The 17645-nt window shown below is 36.4% G+C and overlaps 1 protein-coding gene across 4 annotated transcripts in view; it reads left to right on the top strand.

Annotated features, from left to right (window-relative positions):
* The window catches only part of RNGTT (RNA guanylyltransferase and 5'-phosphatase), a 193317-nt gene that overhangs the window by 100569 nt on the left and 75103 nt on the right, over positions 1-17645 (top strand). For all 4 annotated transcript variants that reach the window (XM_056343116.1, XM_056343113.1, XM_056343115.1 and 1 more), the window contains one exon: positions 388-456. In XM_056343116.1, the coding sequence (XP_056199091.1) occupies positions 388-456 (69 nt within the window). The remainder of the gene's footprint in view (positions 1-387; positions 457-17645) is intronic.

Genomic DNA, 17645 nt, shown 5'->3' on the forward strand with positions numbered 1-17645 from the left:
TGTGTGTTGAAGTGGCAGATGTGTTTTTTAATTTGGCTACGAATGACTGCGGTGTCCTGTATCAGAAATTATTTTTCTTCATGTTTTTAGTGTATAGAATCATCTTGGTTTCTCAGTATATCTTTCTAGATAAAGGCATTTTCCTTGAACAGGACTGTAAGGATTTGCGTCCCTGAAACTTGTTTCAGCCTTGAGTGTTCTTTGTAAAAATTGCTAATTTGTTGAATCTTTCTGTGTTGACATTTCCCAAACTCTAATGTTAAAGCATAAATAAGCAGTTTACTAGCAAATTTTTGCAGTAGTAGCGTATAATCTGCTTTGATGGGCAGTCTTCTAAGTGAAATATTTCTCTATGGAAAAAGTATTTATTTTCCTTTTGTTCTACAGCTCCTGGAAGGAAGCTTTGCCAGAGAAGTTAGCCATGAAGTGGATGGCCTGATATTTCAGCCTACAGGAGTAAGTAGCGTAGAAATGGATTTTTCTCAAAAAATGTTTTTTCACTCTCAAATGAGATTCTCACCTTGCCTCCCCACTCATCCTTCCCTTTACTACCTAATTTTTGTTTCAGTCAGGATTACTTTGCAGTTGGTTCTGATTTTTCCAGCTCCTCAGACTACTTAAATTCAGCTGGTTGCAATCTAATTTGTAGTATGTGTGACTTCAGATTAATCCATGGTGGTAGTTTTTGGGAATCAACTCATGGTTTTTTTCTGTGCATACTATGACATGCTGCTAAATAAGGATTTTTTTCTTACTGCATGGGTTTTGTAAATCTTTCAACCATTGATTTGAGCTCTTGGATTATTTTTCTTTCTCAGGGATGTTCACGTGTTAAAATGTTAATTAAATTTGTGACTCATGTTATTTTAGTGCGATTAAAGCATGATATATTCTTGAGCCATATCTGCCAGTATAAAGGTGTATGACTGGGCTGGGGGAAGTCACCAGAAGAACCGCAGATAACAAGAAAGAAAAAATGTAAATAGTTCTCAAGCAGGAAGGGTGTCTTTAAAGGAAGTCAGTAGCGTGACCTTCTCCATCCTACTACTGCTCCCTGTGATAGGATGGATATGCTGCAGTGTGTATTGTATGTTGGCATAGAGAGTAACTGTAACATCAATCCATGTTGACTTTTTTCTTAGCCTGTAAAACAAGGAATTGGTTTTGATTATTTCACATTTGACAGATATTTCTCCCCTTATAGTTGCTCACAGAAAATATTTGTATTTAGTCTTCCAAATAAAACATGTTTTTCTGGTCTACTTCCTATATTCTAGATCTTGGCAAGGGTGATGACACTCCCATCTGGAAATAAGATTAACCTCTCTTTATCACAAGTCATGTATCATCAGCTAACCATAAACTTAACTGAAGCAATTAGACCAGATACTTTCTCTTTTTAAAAAAATATATAGCTATTTCCCAGTCAAAGCAAAACTACTAGGGTAAAGAAAGTTCATACTTTCATAAGAAGCCCTCATGGTGTCATGAAATATTGTTAAAATCTAAAGCAGTTGTAAAGGCTTCTCAAAACTACTTTCCTGAATATTGGAGGTTAAGCTGTGGCCAGTTACTACAGCTAAATTTAATATTACCTTTTCTAGTTGAAATGAAATTACTGAGAATGTGTGTCTCTGCTATTGTTACCGGAAATTAATATCTGATACGTTTTGTGTTTCTGGAACTTGTGTTTTCTAATTTAGCATACTGAGAAATTTATAACCCACGGAAAAACTAATCTGCTTGCATAAATGCTTATAAAAGTTTTTCGTATTTAAAACATGGGATATATTTATTTAGTCTAATGTAATGTTCAATTTTCAGTATTATTTCAAGATTTATGGAATGTAAGTTTGTTGCATCTGTTATTAAACTGATTTTCCTGTATTAAGCCATATGCAGTTTTCTCAATGGCTTTTGTAGTGGAGAAAACATATGCAGAGCAAAAGAAATTATTGTAAACCTATTAATTAGGAAATAAGTATTAAAGCTGATTAACTGAAAGGGGTGAAGCTGATACAAATAGCTGATACTGCTTTTTTATTTTATGTGGTACAGAGGGCATAAATTACTAGGTAATAATACAAGGGCAACAGAGTATAACAATGCATAAATGATCCCTTGAGTATACTAACAGAATTTTTTTTTTTTATTGTAGAGTTATATGTGTGATGTATGACATGTTTTCACAGAGGAAGATACCTATTGTTGATCAGGGTAGAGGCCTGCCTTTTGGTCACCGTGAAACTTAAATACCTTTATAAAACCAGTTTGTCTCAGGTGAAGAGATCAATGGCATATCCAGAAAAAGACAATTCTCTAACAACCATTTTTATTGACATACTTGATCTTGCAGAAAAAAAGACAGAAATGATGCTGAGTTTTAGAAGATCAGGGAAATTTACGAACATCTTTTGGGAGCTCCTGAAGTCTCCTGTGTGTTTTGAGTAGGGGAAAACAAAAGTTAACAGGAATTGAAGCAAAATCACAGAGAAGGATAAAGTGGCAGCAGAGGAGGATGGATGGGATGTGGCCATTTACAGACAGGAATGTTTTTGTGGAGAAATATCCACAGTTTCCATACTTTTAATAGTTGAAGCAGCATGCAGAAGTTAACTCATATAAAGAATGTTGAGCTTATTAATTCAGTCTTGTGGGTTTTTTTCCGTTTATTCAGGGATGTTTCTCTTGATCTCTGGTCTTAGACATGGGCATTTAGACCTGAGTATATGGATATATTCCCCACTAGCTATAGGCAACGCTGGTATTGGGAGTCAACATGAATGAAGAATATTTTGTTGTTTTGAAGTTTGGTTTAATTCTGCCTTATAACAAAAATCAAAATACCCAAAGTGATTTGTGAATATGGATTATGCTTTTGGCCTCTAAGAGGTGTGGGGTTTCTTACTTTTCTCTTGGATTTGAAGAGATTTGGCATCGGGTACCTGTGCATTAGTTCAGTTTTGAATACATGCTTTAATAAAAAGGGATTTATGAAAAAGTTTTACTACCGAATCTAGGGTTTCAGTAGACAAAATAGGGTTTATTTTTTTCTATTAGTCTTCCTATGTAAACTCGTATTATGAGCAGCAAGGTTCTTGTTCTGAAGCAGAATTTGTTTTGCACTGTCAGTGGTGATAGTAGAATCAATGTTAAGGGGTAAGGAGATTGTTTTCTGCCTGTGCAGTTAGTTTATTTTGCAAGGTCATGCTAACTGAGCATTACTATTCCTAACTAATTAACTGATTATTTGAGTTACTTAAATTGGTTATTTTCCAGGGTATACAAGTGCTTTAATTTCGCAATGACAATTGAAAGGCAGTGACTGAGGCCTCCCTTCTTCCCCCTTCCTCCCTTTCCAGAGACCAAAAGCTTTCACAGCTCATGAGAAGAGTGTGTTTAGTGAAAGTGATGGAGGTTTTTGCCTTGTTTATGATTTAAGAATGCTTTGTCGGTGATTTGATACGTGTGCTTCATAGTGCCTCCCCTGTGCCTCTCCTGGATTAACTTACTGCTCTTTAACAACTCTGTGGTGACAGACAAATATAACATTTTCTTACTATTGTTTTTCCTCCTCCCTTTGTATTCTCTGCCTTTTTTGTTTTTCTTTTCATGAATCCTCTGTATCCAACAGCCTGTTTCCCACATTCCTTTTGATTTCCCTTTTATGTTGCTTCTCCCTAATGCTTCTTTTCCCTGCATCATTTTCTATCCATTTAAGAACTCCCGCGTGGCTAAGCCAATTCCATTCCATCTGATCAGCTTTCTGATCCCTCTACATGTAGCAGGTTGGCAGAGCAGGGACAGAAGCTAAGTGCTAATTAGGAGTGAAACAGGCCAGCAGGAGACTTTGTGGACAGGTGTGTCCCTGGGATCATGCCCCAGACAATGAATGAATTAGTTTGCAGGTAAAAACCGAACACCTGATTTACAAATTCACATTGGATCTTTCAATACTTTTTTCTAAAAGTTTACTTCAAAACAGTGAACGATTAATGCATTTGTTTTAGGACACTTGCAGTTTGCCAGCCTCTGCGTTTTTAATGGAAACCTCAAAAAAGGCTTCTTATCTTTTGGTGGCAGAATTGGCTCTCTGACCTGTGCCCACCCATCAGTGAAATTACTTTTGTTATCTGCCTTGTAAATCATACCTTTGCTAGGTATCTCAAGGCTGTCTAATTTTTATGCTAGCAATCTCTTAATAACGGCCTTTCTTGCTGGCTAGAACTATTATTTTCCCTGGCTTGGGAAAAGAATGTAGGAATTATTTTCTTTCTTTAGCCACCTAAAAGAAGGCTCGCTGGCCATCAGTTAAGAAGGCCTAAGGACAGTTTTTGAGCATCTGTGGAAAGCTTGTATCAGAGTTTCTTGTCCTCTATTCCATCTTTTTGCCTCCTGAGCTGTGTAATGTTTTTGTGTTGGCTCAGCCTGATTTCTGTTTGGTACTTCTCCATGCTCTTGTTTTGGGTGAGGAGTAAAGTCCAGTTGTGTGAGTTTGGGATTTTTTGGGGGAAGAAAGAAGGGCAGCTGCCGAGCTGTGTTCTAAGTTAAATGTTATTTTAAAGAATGGCTGAATTATTTAACACATAACTCTCCATACTGAGTACTAACAAAAGGCTTAGCCTTTAAAATGAAAGGAGAATAGTGAACAGGTTTTTATTACTGACTAACATTGCATGAGTTTTTAATATATCTTCCTTCCCCTCCTATGGCAGCCTTAGTGATGATCTGAAATGCTTGGTTGCCTGTTAATTAGTTGTGCTATTCCTATTGTATAATAGGCTGTGTTACTTTCTGCCATTGTAAAAGTTCACCCAAAATCATTGAAGTTAACGCTGAATGAAATATCTCCAAAAGGTACCACCAAATAAAATATCTGCAAAAGGCCATGTTTTGTTTCATTAAGCGGTGCCAGTTTCTTCTAAATAATCCTATGTAATTGGTAAGCCTTTCCTTCAGCAGTGTATGTTTTATTGAATGGTCTGTGATTTTTTTAAACATAGGTCAGGTCAGTTGCTGGCCTATTTCTGAAACCCAGACATCACATTTACCAGTCACGGGACATCAATTATTGTTAAATATTTCTATTGCAATAGCAAGTAGTGGCTTCAGATAGGCTTAGATATAGTCTCAGTATCAAACCTGATATATAAAGTCTTGGGAGGAATCATATAACAAATTTTTGCTTCTAACAAATATACTAGTTTCTGGATTTAGCTTTCTAATTTTGTAGTGATTCATACAGGATTTGGAGGCATTCCATTGGAAGGGACCTGCAACAATTATGTAGTCCAACTCTCTGACCAATGCAGGACTGACCAAAAGTTAAAGCAAATTTTTAAGGGCATTGTCCAAATGCCTCTTAAAATCTGACAGGCTCGGGGCATTGATCACTTCTCTAGGAAGCCTGTTCCGGTGTTTAACCACCCTCTCAGTAAAGATAATGTCCAGTTTCCTGATGTCCAGTGTAAACCTCCTCTGGCACAGCTTTGAACCATTCCTACATGTCCTGTCACTGGACACCAAAGAGAAGAGGTCAGCACCTCAGTTCCTTAACATGGATGCTAAGACTGCCTGATTTATTTTTTTTTTTTTTCTCCAGAGTTTTCAGCAGAAGGGAGGAAAATTTGGAGAGAATATTTTTCATCGGTCTTTGTACTGACCCACACTACTAAAACCTTTAATGTATCTTTAGAATACCTCTTTGCTAGATGTGACCTCTTCTGTAAGAGGAATGTTCATGACTGAATCTGTTACTAGTCAGGGGATGCTGTTGTCATGTCAGTACGCACTTTTTATGCTGTTGTAGGTTTTGCTTTAACGGAGAACTTGCTGTCAATCTCCTGAAATGCCACTGAGCTTTACAACTCTTTTCTGCCTATGAATAGCTGTTATATTCAATTTCCATGGCAATGTTCCTCGCCATTTGTCTCTTAAATAACTGGTCATATCTCAAATATACCATTCTATCATATGCTTTATGAACATGCTCAAATTTATTAGCAATGCACAGTATTTCTTTGAGACTTTTTCTGTGACTACAAGTAAAATTTTTATACCAATTCAAGTTTGTCTTTGCTGTCTTGAAGTGATTTGTTTTCTACATTTTCTGGAAAGTAGAAAATTAAATAAAAATAACAACAGAAATGCTACTTAAACACCAATAAGTAAGGTCTAATTAATTAGAGCTCATTTAATTAAATTGTAAGACTCCTATAGAAGTGCCATGATCTTGGAACATCGTAGATTTTTGATTTCAACTTACTTTCCAAGAACCTGAGATGATTCACACCTCAGGAAATTTGAACATTTCTTACACGTACGAACTCCTGGTGTCCACACTTGACAAAAGACGGGAGGGAGTTAGGAGTCGTGAGTCATTTTTAGCTCTGAATATAGCAAGGTGTAGCACAAGTTTTTCTTGTTTAACTTTCTGCTGTTGGTCCTGTAGTACATTTACAGATGCAAATGTATGTGCTATTTGCCAGAAGTGTTTAACCTGACTTCCTTTTTATGTCTGTCTAAACAGATGTCAGTTTCTTGAGTCTGATTACCTGAGGAAAGTGTTAGTTCTAATTGGTGTGTTATCTCATTTGTTTGCTTATGACCTATGCCATCCGACGTTCTCTGATTTCTCAGGCAAGGAATTGCCTTTATGGGAGCTATCCAAATAGGTTCTTGAACTTCTGTTGTGCAGCTAAATCATCCTGCCTGCCAATGGCATTAGACAGGAAAGATCTTTCTTACATTTTACGTTATGTGTACTAGTCATCCTCAGGATTGTCAGTTGACATTAATATGGTGATTTCTCTGCATGTGTTGTTTAGAAGAAGGGGAAAAAAGAAAGCACCTTTTCTGGATGCTACTGTTCTAAATGTATGGAAAATAAAGATGTATTTTGTGTTAGAACAGGTAGAATCATCATTCATAAAGGCTTTCAAATATGATTTTTGCATACCTTCTTTGTCTCAAAGCTAGATGCCAAGGAGCTTGTTGAGTGCACTGGCTATCATGCTTCCAGCTATGTCAGATTGCATGAACTTTCCAGCTTAAATAAATAAAAAAGTGTAGGAATATATACGGTAAATGCAGCATTCAGGGGAGAATACCAAAGCCATTGTTCAGCTTCTGCAAAATATACTTGCTTTTAACAATTTAAGTCTGTATTCTGCAGATGATGTTAATTTATATGTGTGGTGGATCAGCTTTGAAAAACAAATCTTTTATGGCTGGATAGGGCAGTCCAGGAGAGCTTCTGCTTCAAATCATTGAAAACTTTTTGCTGAATTATCAGAGTAGTTGATTCAGCTCTTGATGCTTAACATACACTAATGAAGTGGTCACTTGTCTCCATGGCAGTGTTCCTTCTCATGCTAAATTTTACAGCAGTCTTTCCAGGACTGAGAAGTTGGTAGATCAGGAATGACTTGGAAATTGAAAGATATAGTAGAAAGTATTTTGTCAATACATTATTTTCTTTGGATCCTGGAATAGCTATCAGTAAACAGAATGCCTCATGCATGATTCATCTGTACTTTATAAAACTGAAAAGATTAAGGAAGATATCTGGAAGAACTACCTTGTTGTGGTTGTTTTTTCCCCAGTACTGTTTATTATGCATGCCAGAACGTGACAGCCAACAGACTTCTTAAGTTCCCATGAAGATCCTTCATTTTTATTAATCAGGAACATAGCTGTAAAGCAAAAACAGTGGTTTGTATCAGGATAAGGCAGAATGTGTTTTTGAAATGTTTACTGGGTCACTGTTCTTATAAATAGCAAATTTGAAAATGAATTATCAATATCACAAAAGGATAACTGAATTTTTGTAACTTTAGAAATATGTCTGTTAGGTGATAGCAGATATTATGAGATAAATCTTTGAAAGTAACTGTGTATATTTGGTGCCAACACATTAAAGTAATGACATGCACCGTACTGTGCGGAATGGTATGCTCTGCAAGGCTCAGAGGTGCCTGTGGAGTAATATTCTGTTTTGAGGTGGTACAACAGGACACAGCTGTGATAATTTGATCTCATTTTGGCTGCCATAACTTTAGTTTCAGTTGTAATTATACTCCTTGTTCCATTCATGAGCTCTCCTAGTCTTTGACATTCCCAAAATGGTGAACCAAGTCCATTAAGTATGATTAACAATCAAAGTATTGAGCTTGAGCTGAAAGCTGTAAATTGCTTTTAAGAAAATTCCATTGTCTTCCGTTTACATGCATGCTGAATAATTTAGATGTGATTGTATCATACAGAGATAAGAAACATGATGAAAACTACTTATATAATTAGTGTGGATATTCCTAAAGCAAGAGTTTATTTTCTTTTAATGCTGCTTATTGTGTTTCTGAAATGAAATTCTCTTTTTCTCCATGTTACTCTAGAGGCTTTCCACTGAAATAGAGGAATGTGCAACTGTGACGTATCTGCTGGTTCATTCCGAAAGGGGAAAATGAATAGGAGTCTTAGCTGGAAATATCCCAGATTTGCAAAATGCAGATGTTCTGTGCACTTTGAATTGTTCGTTAAAGAAACAATTAGTACACTCGTTAAATCCTATCTGAAAGTTCGGACAAGTTTGAGCTGACAAACTGGATGTTGATTTTTTTCCAAACAGTGATCACTAAATCCCAAGAAGATCTTAATATCTGTACAGTCATACAACTACTGAAACAAAACCTGTGTTTTATGCAACACAGGATTCTCTAGAGAGAACTTTTAAGTTAGGAGAGCAATTAAAATGTGTGTCTTAGGGACTTGTCAGATTGCGAATTGATGTTGCCATTGTTAAGGGAAAATATGGCTTGTTCTGCTGGTAATGAGGAAAAGGAATGACATAAGAATAAAAGATAATTCTAAGTAGTTTTGGAAACACTCAGTTGTTTAACAAATGGAAGCTGATCACAGGATCCAGTGCTCATAGGATGAGCTCAGAACACGTGGAAAAAAGTTTGCTATATGGTTAACAAAACAAGAGTTTCAAGGTTATTCCTTTTGATGTATAAAAAGTAAAGTTCCAATTTTCTATCTAAATCTGTTCTACAGGATATCTGATGCATACTATGTTGAGTAAAGGTGAGGAAAAAATGAAAGTTTAGTTGGAGAAAAGAATGGCAGAGGTCAGTTTTTGCTAGTTTTTAGGCAGCATATTCCTTTGCAACAGTCTTAGCATCAGCTTAAACCAAGCAAAGAAAATTCAGATTTGGTTTTTGGGGTTGGTTCCCCCCCTCCCCTCTTTACACAGCTGGCTCAAGGGCAAACAGGAAAGAACAGCAGACACAAGCATTACTGCTTTGCATGGTGTTTACAGAATATTTTTTAAAAAGCATCATTTTTAGGTAACACAGATTTTTCTGTTAGACAAATAAACTTGTATGTAATGGATCATATCATATATATTGTATTTCTCAAACCTTCAAGACTTTTTCAGAGCACTAACATGATTTTAGGATAATGATTTTGATTTTTTGAGGAGAACCAACAACACGCTAAAATACAGAGCACGGTACTATTTCTGTGTACTAAGACTGTAGAAGATAAACCTGTCCTTTCTGTAGATTATGTATACAAACAAAACTGAAGATGTAATTTTTCAGATGAGGCATACCTGGTAAAGGGGTTTTTTTTGCATTTCAGACAGCTTAAGTTGTACAGTCATGATGCTTTAATTGTTGTTAGAAGATTTGGTTTAAACTTTGCATTTCATTAAAATATTTGAACCAGTGAAGAACATCAGTGTAGTTCTCATAATTTGCGTATGAGCCAGAATAGCCAAGTAGATTATTTTTGTGAATATTTTTCACATTTTAAAAGACTTCTGCAGGATAAGCTGTATTTTCTATGCTTGCTGTACGTGTTTATGCAAGGCCTGCTGATTTGCTTGGAAAAATATTACGGGAACTGTATTTTTTTACGTTTGCAGTGCTGACCCTTTTCAGTTTCTGGATTGAAGGGGCATGTAGCATCATGTGCCTTGTATCTAGTAACAGTCAGATAAGTGAAACTTAGCATTGGTGATCAGATCAGAAAATAGACTAGCAAGCATCATTGTAGAATAAATTGGGATAGTAGTTTTTGTCAGAGTCATGAGCTGCATGCAGATAGTTCATAAACAGGGTCTAATTTATCAAATAAATTGTTAATTGAAAATCATTCCCATGGCTCTGATTGCTATGCCCTAAGCTGGTCCGTCTCTGTGGAGAGCAACTGCAATACTAGTAGGAGTCTTCAGCTGGTTTTGAGAATTTTGGTTGCTGGGTTGATTGATAGAAAATTTAAAATTCTATATAAAGGCAGGTGTCAAGGATCGCTTAACTGTAATTATGAATTGGGCCTTTTTATTTTATAGTTCATTCTATGTGTTTGTGCATCTGACATGGAGTCAGATGTGTAATGGGAACCAGCTGTAATATAATTCTTTATGGTGCCATAAGTCTCTCTTTTTTTTTTTTTTTCTTTTTTTTTTCTTTTCTTCCCCCAAAAGGCAGTGTTACTCAGACTTGCTTTATTACAGTTCATCAGTTTGCCTTTATGTTTGGCTTTGGCTTTGATACTGCTTGCTTGTGAACTATTAATGTTTTTAATAAATATTTACAGCTGCTAGATATACGGAATGTTATGGAACAAATACCAAATGAAAACTGGAATTAAGCTAGTACCTTGTCTTGGAGCATATTATAAATTAGAGTGGTTAGTTACTGTACCAGGGATAATGTTACCATGGCAAGAGCTTCTGTTTCCATGACATTTGCTTGCATGTTTTGCTAGGCCTTCAAAAGAAGTACGGTTTTGTCCTCTGTCAAATTTGGTGAGTGTTGCTCCATTACTTCTGAAACTCTGCAGCCTCTCATTACAAACATTTGTGACTTAATTTCTTGGCAATATTAATGGCAACTGGACTGGCCAGGAAAAAAAGTGGAGGAAAAAAGGTATTAAAACTTTTAGCATCCAGAAGGCAAGGGGTTTTTATAATGTTTTTTTTACTAGATTGGATATTCCAGCTTGATTTTAACTGGTTATATACTGCTCCACTTGTATACATTTTGGTTAATTAAAAAAAGCTTACAGCTAGTAGAACTGAGTTTTACGCTTTTAGAAAAAAAATGTCTTTAGCTGTATAGCTAATGGCGTTATACTGTGAGATCTTTCTTGTGCTGTAGTGGAAATTTTGGATAGAAGTAGAATTTTAAATCAAGTAATGATGTAGCTCACAGTTTAAGAATCAGCTATTGGCCTAGGGGTAAATTACAAAAGCCTTTTTTTCTTAGGATGAAATAAGTGCTTTTGAGGTGTGAATGTCTTGGTAGGTATCCATAAATGGGAGTTTCCTGAGTAACTCAGGAAAACCTGAAACTCAGGAAAACAGAAAAACAAACGAACAGAGACAATATCATGGTAATCCACAGGCAGCTTTTGCATTTCTCCTGCACTGAAAATTTTTGACTGCAATCATGTATAGTCACGGTTCACTTCTGCAAGATGGCACATACCTAAGTACAGGTGCGTATGCTTCCCTAGGTGCTTGAATAGGAGTTAGGGAACAATACTGCTGGTTGAACACCGCTGTGTGTCCTATTCTGTCCTCTGCAAAGGGTGCTGGGGACAAGGGATGCATTGAGTCAAACACAATTCAGTATTCTTATGCCACCCTAAGACAAAATTGCTTGCCTTCTGTTCCTAATGAACAATTGAATGTTGTTCCCTTTGTATACCAGTCTTCTGTTCTAATTAGTTTTTAGTGTCCTAGAGTGTCTTTTTTGTTAAATGGTCTTTCTTCCCCCCCCCCCCCCCCACTTGTGAGTGGGAGTCTAGAACTTTGATCCTTTGCGATACCTTTCTTGGAACAGATTATTCTGCAATATGTCTGTTTGCAACAGTTATAAACAATTGTCAGGATTTGAGCTGATACACCTTTTGAAACCTGTTTTTTTCAGAGGTTTTCCCAATTTCATATTTTGAAAGCACAAATACAGGTATGCAACTGCGGGCGAGATGTTCCCAGGAGCCTAAAAATCTGAGAATTGTGTATTTAATGCAACTAAAATTTTGGTCCATCTATTTTTAGTATTTTGGTAAATGAGAAATGGTACTTCCCCTAATATCCTCCCTCAACTTCCATCGCATTCATTGTTGCAGCTTTATTTTAGCCAAGATGTTTTTCCTTTCCACTTCAGCTGAATTTCTAGATCTTTCTGCCAAAACTAGTGCCACTGGCTCCCTGTCTGCTAACTGTAAGGTTCATGCTCTTTGTCCAAACTTTAGAATAATTTCATTTTAACAAATAGCCTATTAAATGTTTTTGGTTTATAAAAGTAATGTTCTCCTTCTGTTGAGGATGTAGTGTATAGCAGAAAAGGTTTTTACAAGACAGCTCATAAAATGAGCATGGTACATAGTGTCCTTGGTGTTGAGAGAGGTGTAGCTCATGTCTAATCCTTTTTGGAGTAACTGCTGATCGACAAGCAGACTTGTTCACTTTGCTGCCATCTCTGTACTCTCCTCGCTCTCACTCTGCTATAAGAAACTTTTTGAAGGGTTCTATTAAAATTGTTTCACTAATAGGATTGAGCTTCACAGAAATCTAGTTTATTGGCTCAAAATTCATACTAGCATGTTCATTATTATCTCTTCACATTTTAGTAACATGTAGATTGGAATAATAAACTCACTTTATCTTGGACGTGGGAGGAGATTTGTAAAATACCTTCTGAATGTTGTCACAGATTTTTGCTTGACCCAATGGTGATATTTTTTCCCTACATTATTCTCAGTTGTGATGGAGATGTTAAGCTTTAGGTTATAGAGGTTAAAGAAAGGACTATTTTTATTTTATTAATGACATCGGTAAAAAGGATGCATGGGAAACTGAGTAAGTTGACAAATCCTTTAGAGGCATATCAGATATGAGAAAAGTTTGTATATTGGCTCAGGTTTGTCTGCTTTCTTCTTCCAGAATTGTTCAGTGACTGCACATCAAACGTTTCAGTGTTCACTTGATGGATACTGGTGAATTGGCCCCATGAGGAGCAGTTCTCTTTCTTAAGAAATTAGATTTTGTCTTTTAAATACATTCTACATTTGTTTGTGGAAAAGCCATGCTTAACCACTCTTTCTGTTCCCCCGTCATTGCTTGTAGCAATGTTAAAAGCTGCTAAGCCCGTTGACGCTTGTCTTTGCAAATGGTAGTTGTCATTTACCTCCTCCCCTAATTCTCTGCACCTTCATCTGCTTGCCTGCTCAGAGCACAGCTACATAAACAGTTAGTTTAATGTTTGGTGTAATTAAAGGAGAGGAAACATTTAAGAGAAGGGAGAGCAGAGAAAATGACAGAGATTGGGAACTGTCTGAAACCCTTCTGCCAGTAACAGAATGAAAGTTCCCTGCCAGCAGCAGCAAAGTGGGAAGGTGTTCTTCACAGGAGTTGCCCAATCCCAGTATTCAAACCAGAGAGGTCGTCTTGCATGTCCAATTGACATTTGTGTGGTCGTGCTCTGTAGAAGGGGGTAAAAAAAATGTGATGTGGCCGACACTATTGTTTTGTTGTGTTTTCATATTGGTTACAAGGCAGGACTAACAACCAATATCAGAATCTGCTTTTAGGGTGAGAATGATGCTCCCTAAGAAGGACAGCAAAAAGTAACTGGAGTTTTTTGAGTGTCTTCTTTTAAACACAACCTACACTTTTTACCCCTTTAGCTGCAGTGCTAAGGAAATAGCTACCCTGTTAAATTTAACCCAGATCCACTGACTTACTTGTTCCTAAGTTAGAACGACAAGGGTTAATTTCTCACAGAGTGGGCGCTTTCTCCTTCAGCATGCTGTGTTTTTTCTTCTTCAAGGAGTTTTCCCTTCTCATTATCCAAATTACTCTCCCCAAAATGCAGTTTTATGTTGTATTAGTCTTGTAGCAGACTTGAAAGAGAAAATACATACTGGTTTTTTTCAGTGTACATTTTTTTCCCACTTTGCTTTTTATCTCCAAGCACGTCAGCTTGCTACTTGCAAAGTAAAAGCACTGCAAAGCACATGCTGAGTTTTGTTGATTTACTCTCATGTTGTATGAATGTTTTCTTGTGAAACTAAGGTTGTAAAATATGGAGGTTGCTATTTTAATCTACATAGCTAATGATGAATTTATTATGATTAAAACTCATAATTGTATAATTATATATTAGAATATGTAGTAAAAAATTGTAGTTTCTGTTGTTTCTTATAAAATATTACGGGATTCAGTATTCAAGCAAGACTCATGAATATTTAATTCAAGGAGATTTGTAGCCCTGTAAAATGTAATAAGCTAGCCTTTAATGACAATTTTGTGTAACATACGTTTGGCAACATGTAGAAAAAATCCTGCTGGCAATTCTCTGCATCATCTTTCATGCGTATCTGTTCAGCTCAAGGGGCTTTTTAGCTCTGGAATTAAAAAAAGAAATTAGACTATGTCTGAAACCAGCATGCTGCAATTTCTTAGTCTGTACTTGCACATTTCTCCTTATGTTCACATTAGCTTAAAGCTCTAGCCCACTGTTTGCCTTTTGATGTAAGGAAGGGTTTGTCCTTTTTTTTTTTCCAAGATTGGCATTCCTCAAGAAGTATTTTTGAATATATTTTTGCATGTTTCTATTTAGGGCCGGTAGTTTTCATTAAAATCTTCTTGAGCTCAAAGGTGATTTGTTGAAATATTATTCCTGGTATACTGATTATCATCATAGCTTAAGAAAAATGTCAACAAAATCAGTGTTGCGACAAAGCCTTAAATTTACAGGTTTTACCTCCTGCAAATGTGGTCTCTACACTGGTGAATTACCCAACTTCCAAATCAGGTTATTGTAGTGAGTCAGCCAAGAGCACTGCTGCTCAGTTCATGGAGGTTCCTTTGTTACACTGGGATGCTTCTGCTGTCAGACTTCAAGCACTGAATACTTCCCGCTGATCCAACCCAACTTTTATGAGATTTCTAGGTGCCTTTGATCACAAACTAACCATCCACAAAGAAATAAGTCCTCTGAGAGACTGACTTCCCTCACTCTCTGGTGTAAATTCAAGTGACTACACTTAAGCTTGAGTTGGGACAGAGGTAGTAAAAATGAAAGGACAGAAGGTGAAGAGAGATTGGGGTTGTTGGGCTTTGAGAAATGAGAGAAGTTCTAGGCTGATATATGCAAAGCTTTAAGCATGTGAAATGTTTAAAGACATTGTTATGTAAGACATAAACAATCAATTTCATAAACCAAGTGATGCAATGAGCACTTTGCACTTATGCAATGAAAATTAATGTTTCCTCTTGATATCGCTGGTTTCATGCAATTAAGGATTTTTATCACAGTGAAAGGTGAAAGGAAGGTTAAGAAGGAAGATGATCTTCCTAAGACTCTTTCAAAGATTTGTTCTGTCACGGGGGGAGAGGGGAATAATAATAAGTATTGCTTTAGGAGACTAAAAGGAAAAAAAAAAAGGGAGCGGGGCCAGGAGTGCTTCTGTATTATCTTGGTTGTCCCAACAGTTTACTTCAGACTCATCCCTTTATCCATGTCAGCGACTTCTGTAACTGTGAATTAAAAGCTAATGTCTTACACAGCCCTCCGGAGATGAATTTGGATACAGTAATGTTAAGCATACAATGGAAAGATAATATTAACATTTAAAATTTGAAGTGTTATCAACTGTAGGATAGTTCTGAAAAGGTTATTGTTTGTACACACAGAAAGCATCAGCTAAGCATTGTCACAGTATCTAGCAATACAGTTGTCCAAAAGTTTTTCTGTTGTGTTTTCTAAATTTCAATTAGTGTTGACTGAAAATAATATAAATCAGCTAATAAATAAAATGGAACTAAAATTGCTTCTGCCTTTCACAGTCCACACTGTGGCTTGTCGTTGCAAACATTGCGTTTCTGTTAGGTATATTAGTACCTAATTAGATCTGAAAGAATAGCAGAAAAAAGAAGTGTTAGTGGTCTCCAATGTTCTTATTTAAGGAGTGTGTGAATCTTTCAGGTATGTAGTAATATAATGACTTGAAAAAGAGTATATCAATCTGAAAATATAGACAGCACGGTATCATCTTGTATTTGTAAAGGAAGCGCCTAAGTACCATATATTCAGTGAGGAGGAGCAAGTGACAGTGAGTGCTCTCCTAAATGAGGTATGTAAACATCTGTAAAGCTTCAGGTACTCCTCTTCCTCCATTCACCACATGGGAAACAGGTGCCTTTTGGAGAGCAGCTTTATTAAGCACCTACAACTCCCAGTCTCTGTTGTGCCTACCTTAGCACAGTCTTCAATGATTATTGCCTTCTTAAAAATAATTAAAGGTAGACATAACCCTTGGGCTCAGTGCCAAGCTAACTGCTGGAGTTTTTAGCAAGGATTGTGTTGAAGTCTTTAGGAAGAAAAGGGTTTGCTGATCACACGAGAGGAAGAGGCTGACTATTTTGGGAGAAAGGGTGGATAGAAATGAAGGAAGATTGATTTCAGTCCGTATTTCACAGGGTCTTTTGGAGATCGGGGTGAAACACTAATTTAGCCTAACTCTCATTGGCCTTTCTGGACATTTGTTTTAAGCTATTGAGCTTCTTATCTCTGAGTTTATTTATCTGTGTTTCTAGAGAGGTGGGGAATTAACAATGTATGGCTGTGGAAAATTTATGTAGACTTGGTCTTTTCCATTATATTAATTTCTGCTTAAGGCTGTTAGTGAGTTGTGAAGCTTAGTTGGAAAGAAAATTTCACCTGCAGAAGTAAGTACAATAGTATTCTGTAGTCACTGTGGTTACACGCTGAGGCCATCTCTGTTCAAGTTAGTAATCCAAAGTGAAATAAAGAGAATGAAATAAAGCAACAGAAGGCAAATTGAAGTATCTTGATTGTTCTTCTTATTGCGTTAATTTTTCCTGAAGACTTGCACAGCATGTATTTAATGAAGTTATAAATACTAGAAAGTGGAAATTAAAAAAATTACAAGATAATCAATGGCAATATAATCTAATATCTTAAGTATCATCCATGGACCATCACCAGTTCCTTTGACCACAGGGACTGTAGTTCTGTTGTCAGGACATTTCTTCTGTCACAAAGGTAGGAACGAGTATGTGGCTTTTCAACAGTTGCCTTAGTTTGCCAAAAGTAGAATTTAAAATCTAAGACAGACACAATTTATTCCATTGCGGATCATATATATATTAGCCAATAATTTGAAGCCATTTATTTTTTTGGTTTTGCTTCAGACCAAATGTTAAGTGTTTCTAGTTCCAGATCATAATAAGTGAAAGGACAAGTACAAACAGAAGTGACCAAGAATAGGTTTCTGCTGCTTACAGTAAGGTGCAGTGGGGTGGTGAGCAGGAAAAAGCAATGAGTAATTTTGTGGCTGCTATGTTCTGATTGCTATAAACATGGATTTTTGGCTGTGAACTGAACTTCATTTGTCAAATATTAATAGGATTAATACGTAAATGACATTAGTTATGACGAAAATTTCCTCATATTTTTCTTCTTGCTTAATGGAATATTGTGAAAAGCTATTAGTATAGTTGTGAAACAAGATGTTTAATGAAGCCGGAGGTATAAAGCTAAATTAAAGTGCAAGAGCAGAAGACATTTAGCGTGATGCTTACTAAAGAAGTCCAATATAAA

The sequence above is a fragment of the Falco biarmicus genome, chromosome 6, assembly GCF_023638135.1.
Source record: "Falco biarmicus isolate bFalBia1 chromosome 6, bFalBia1.pri, whole genome shotgun sequence".
Classification (NCBI taxonomy): Eukaryota; Metazoa; Chordata; class Aves; order Falconiformes; family Falconidae; genus Falco; species Falco biarmicus.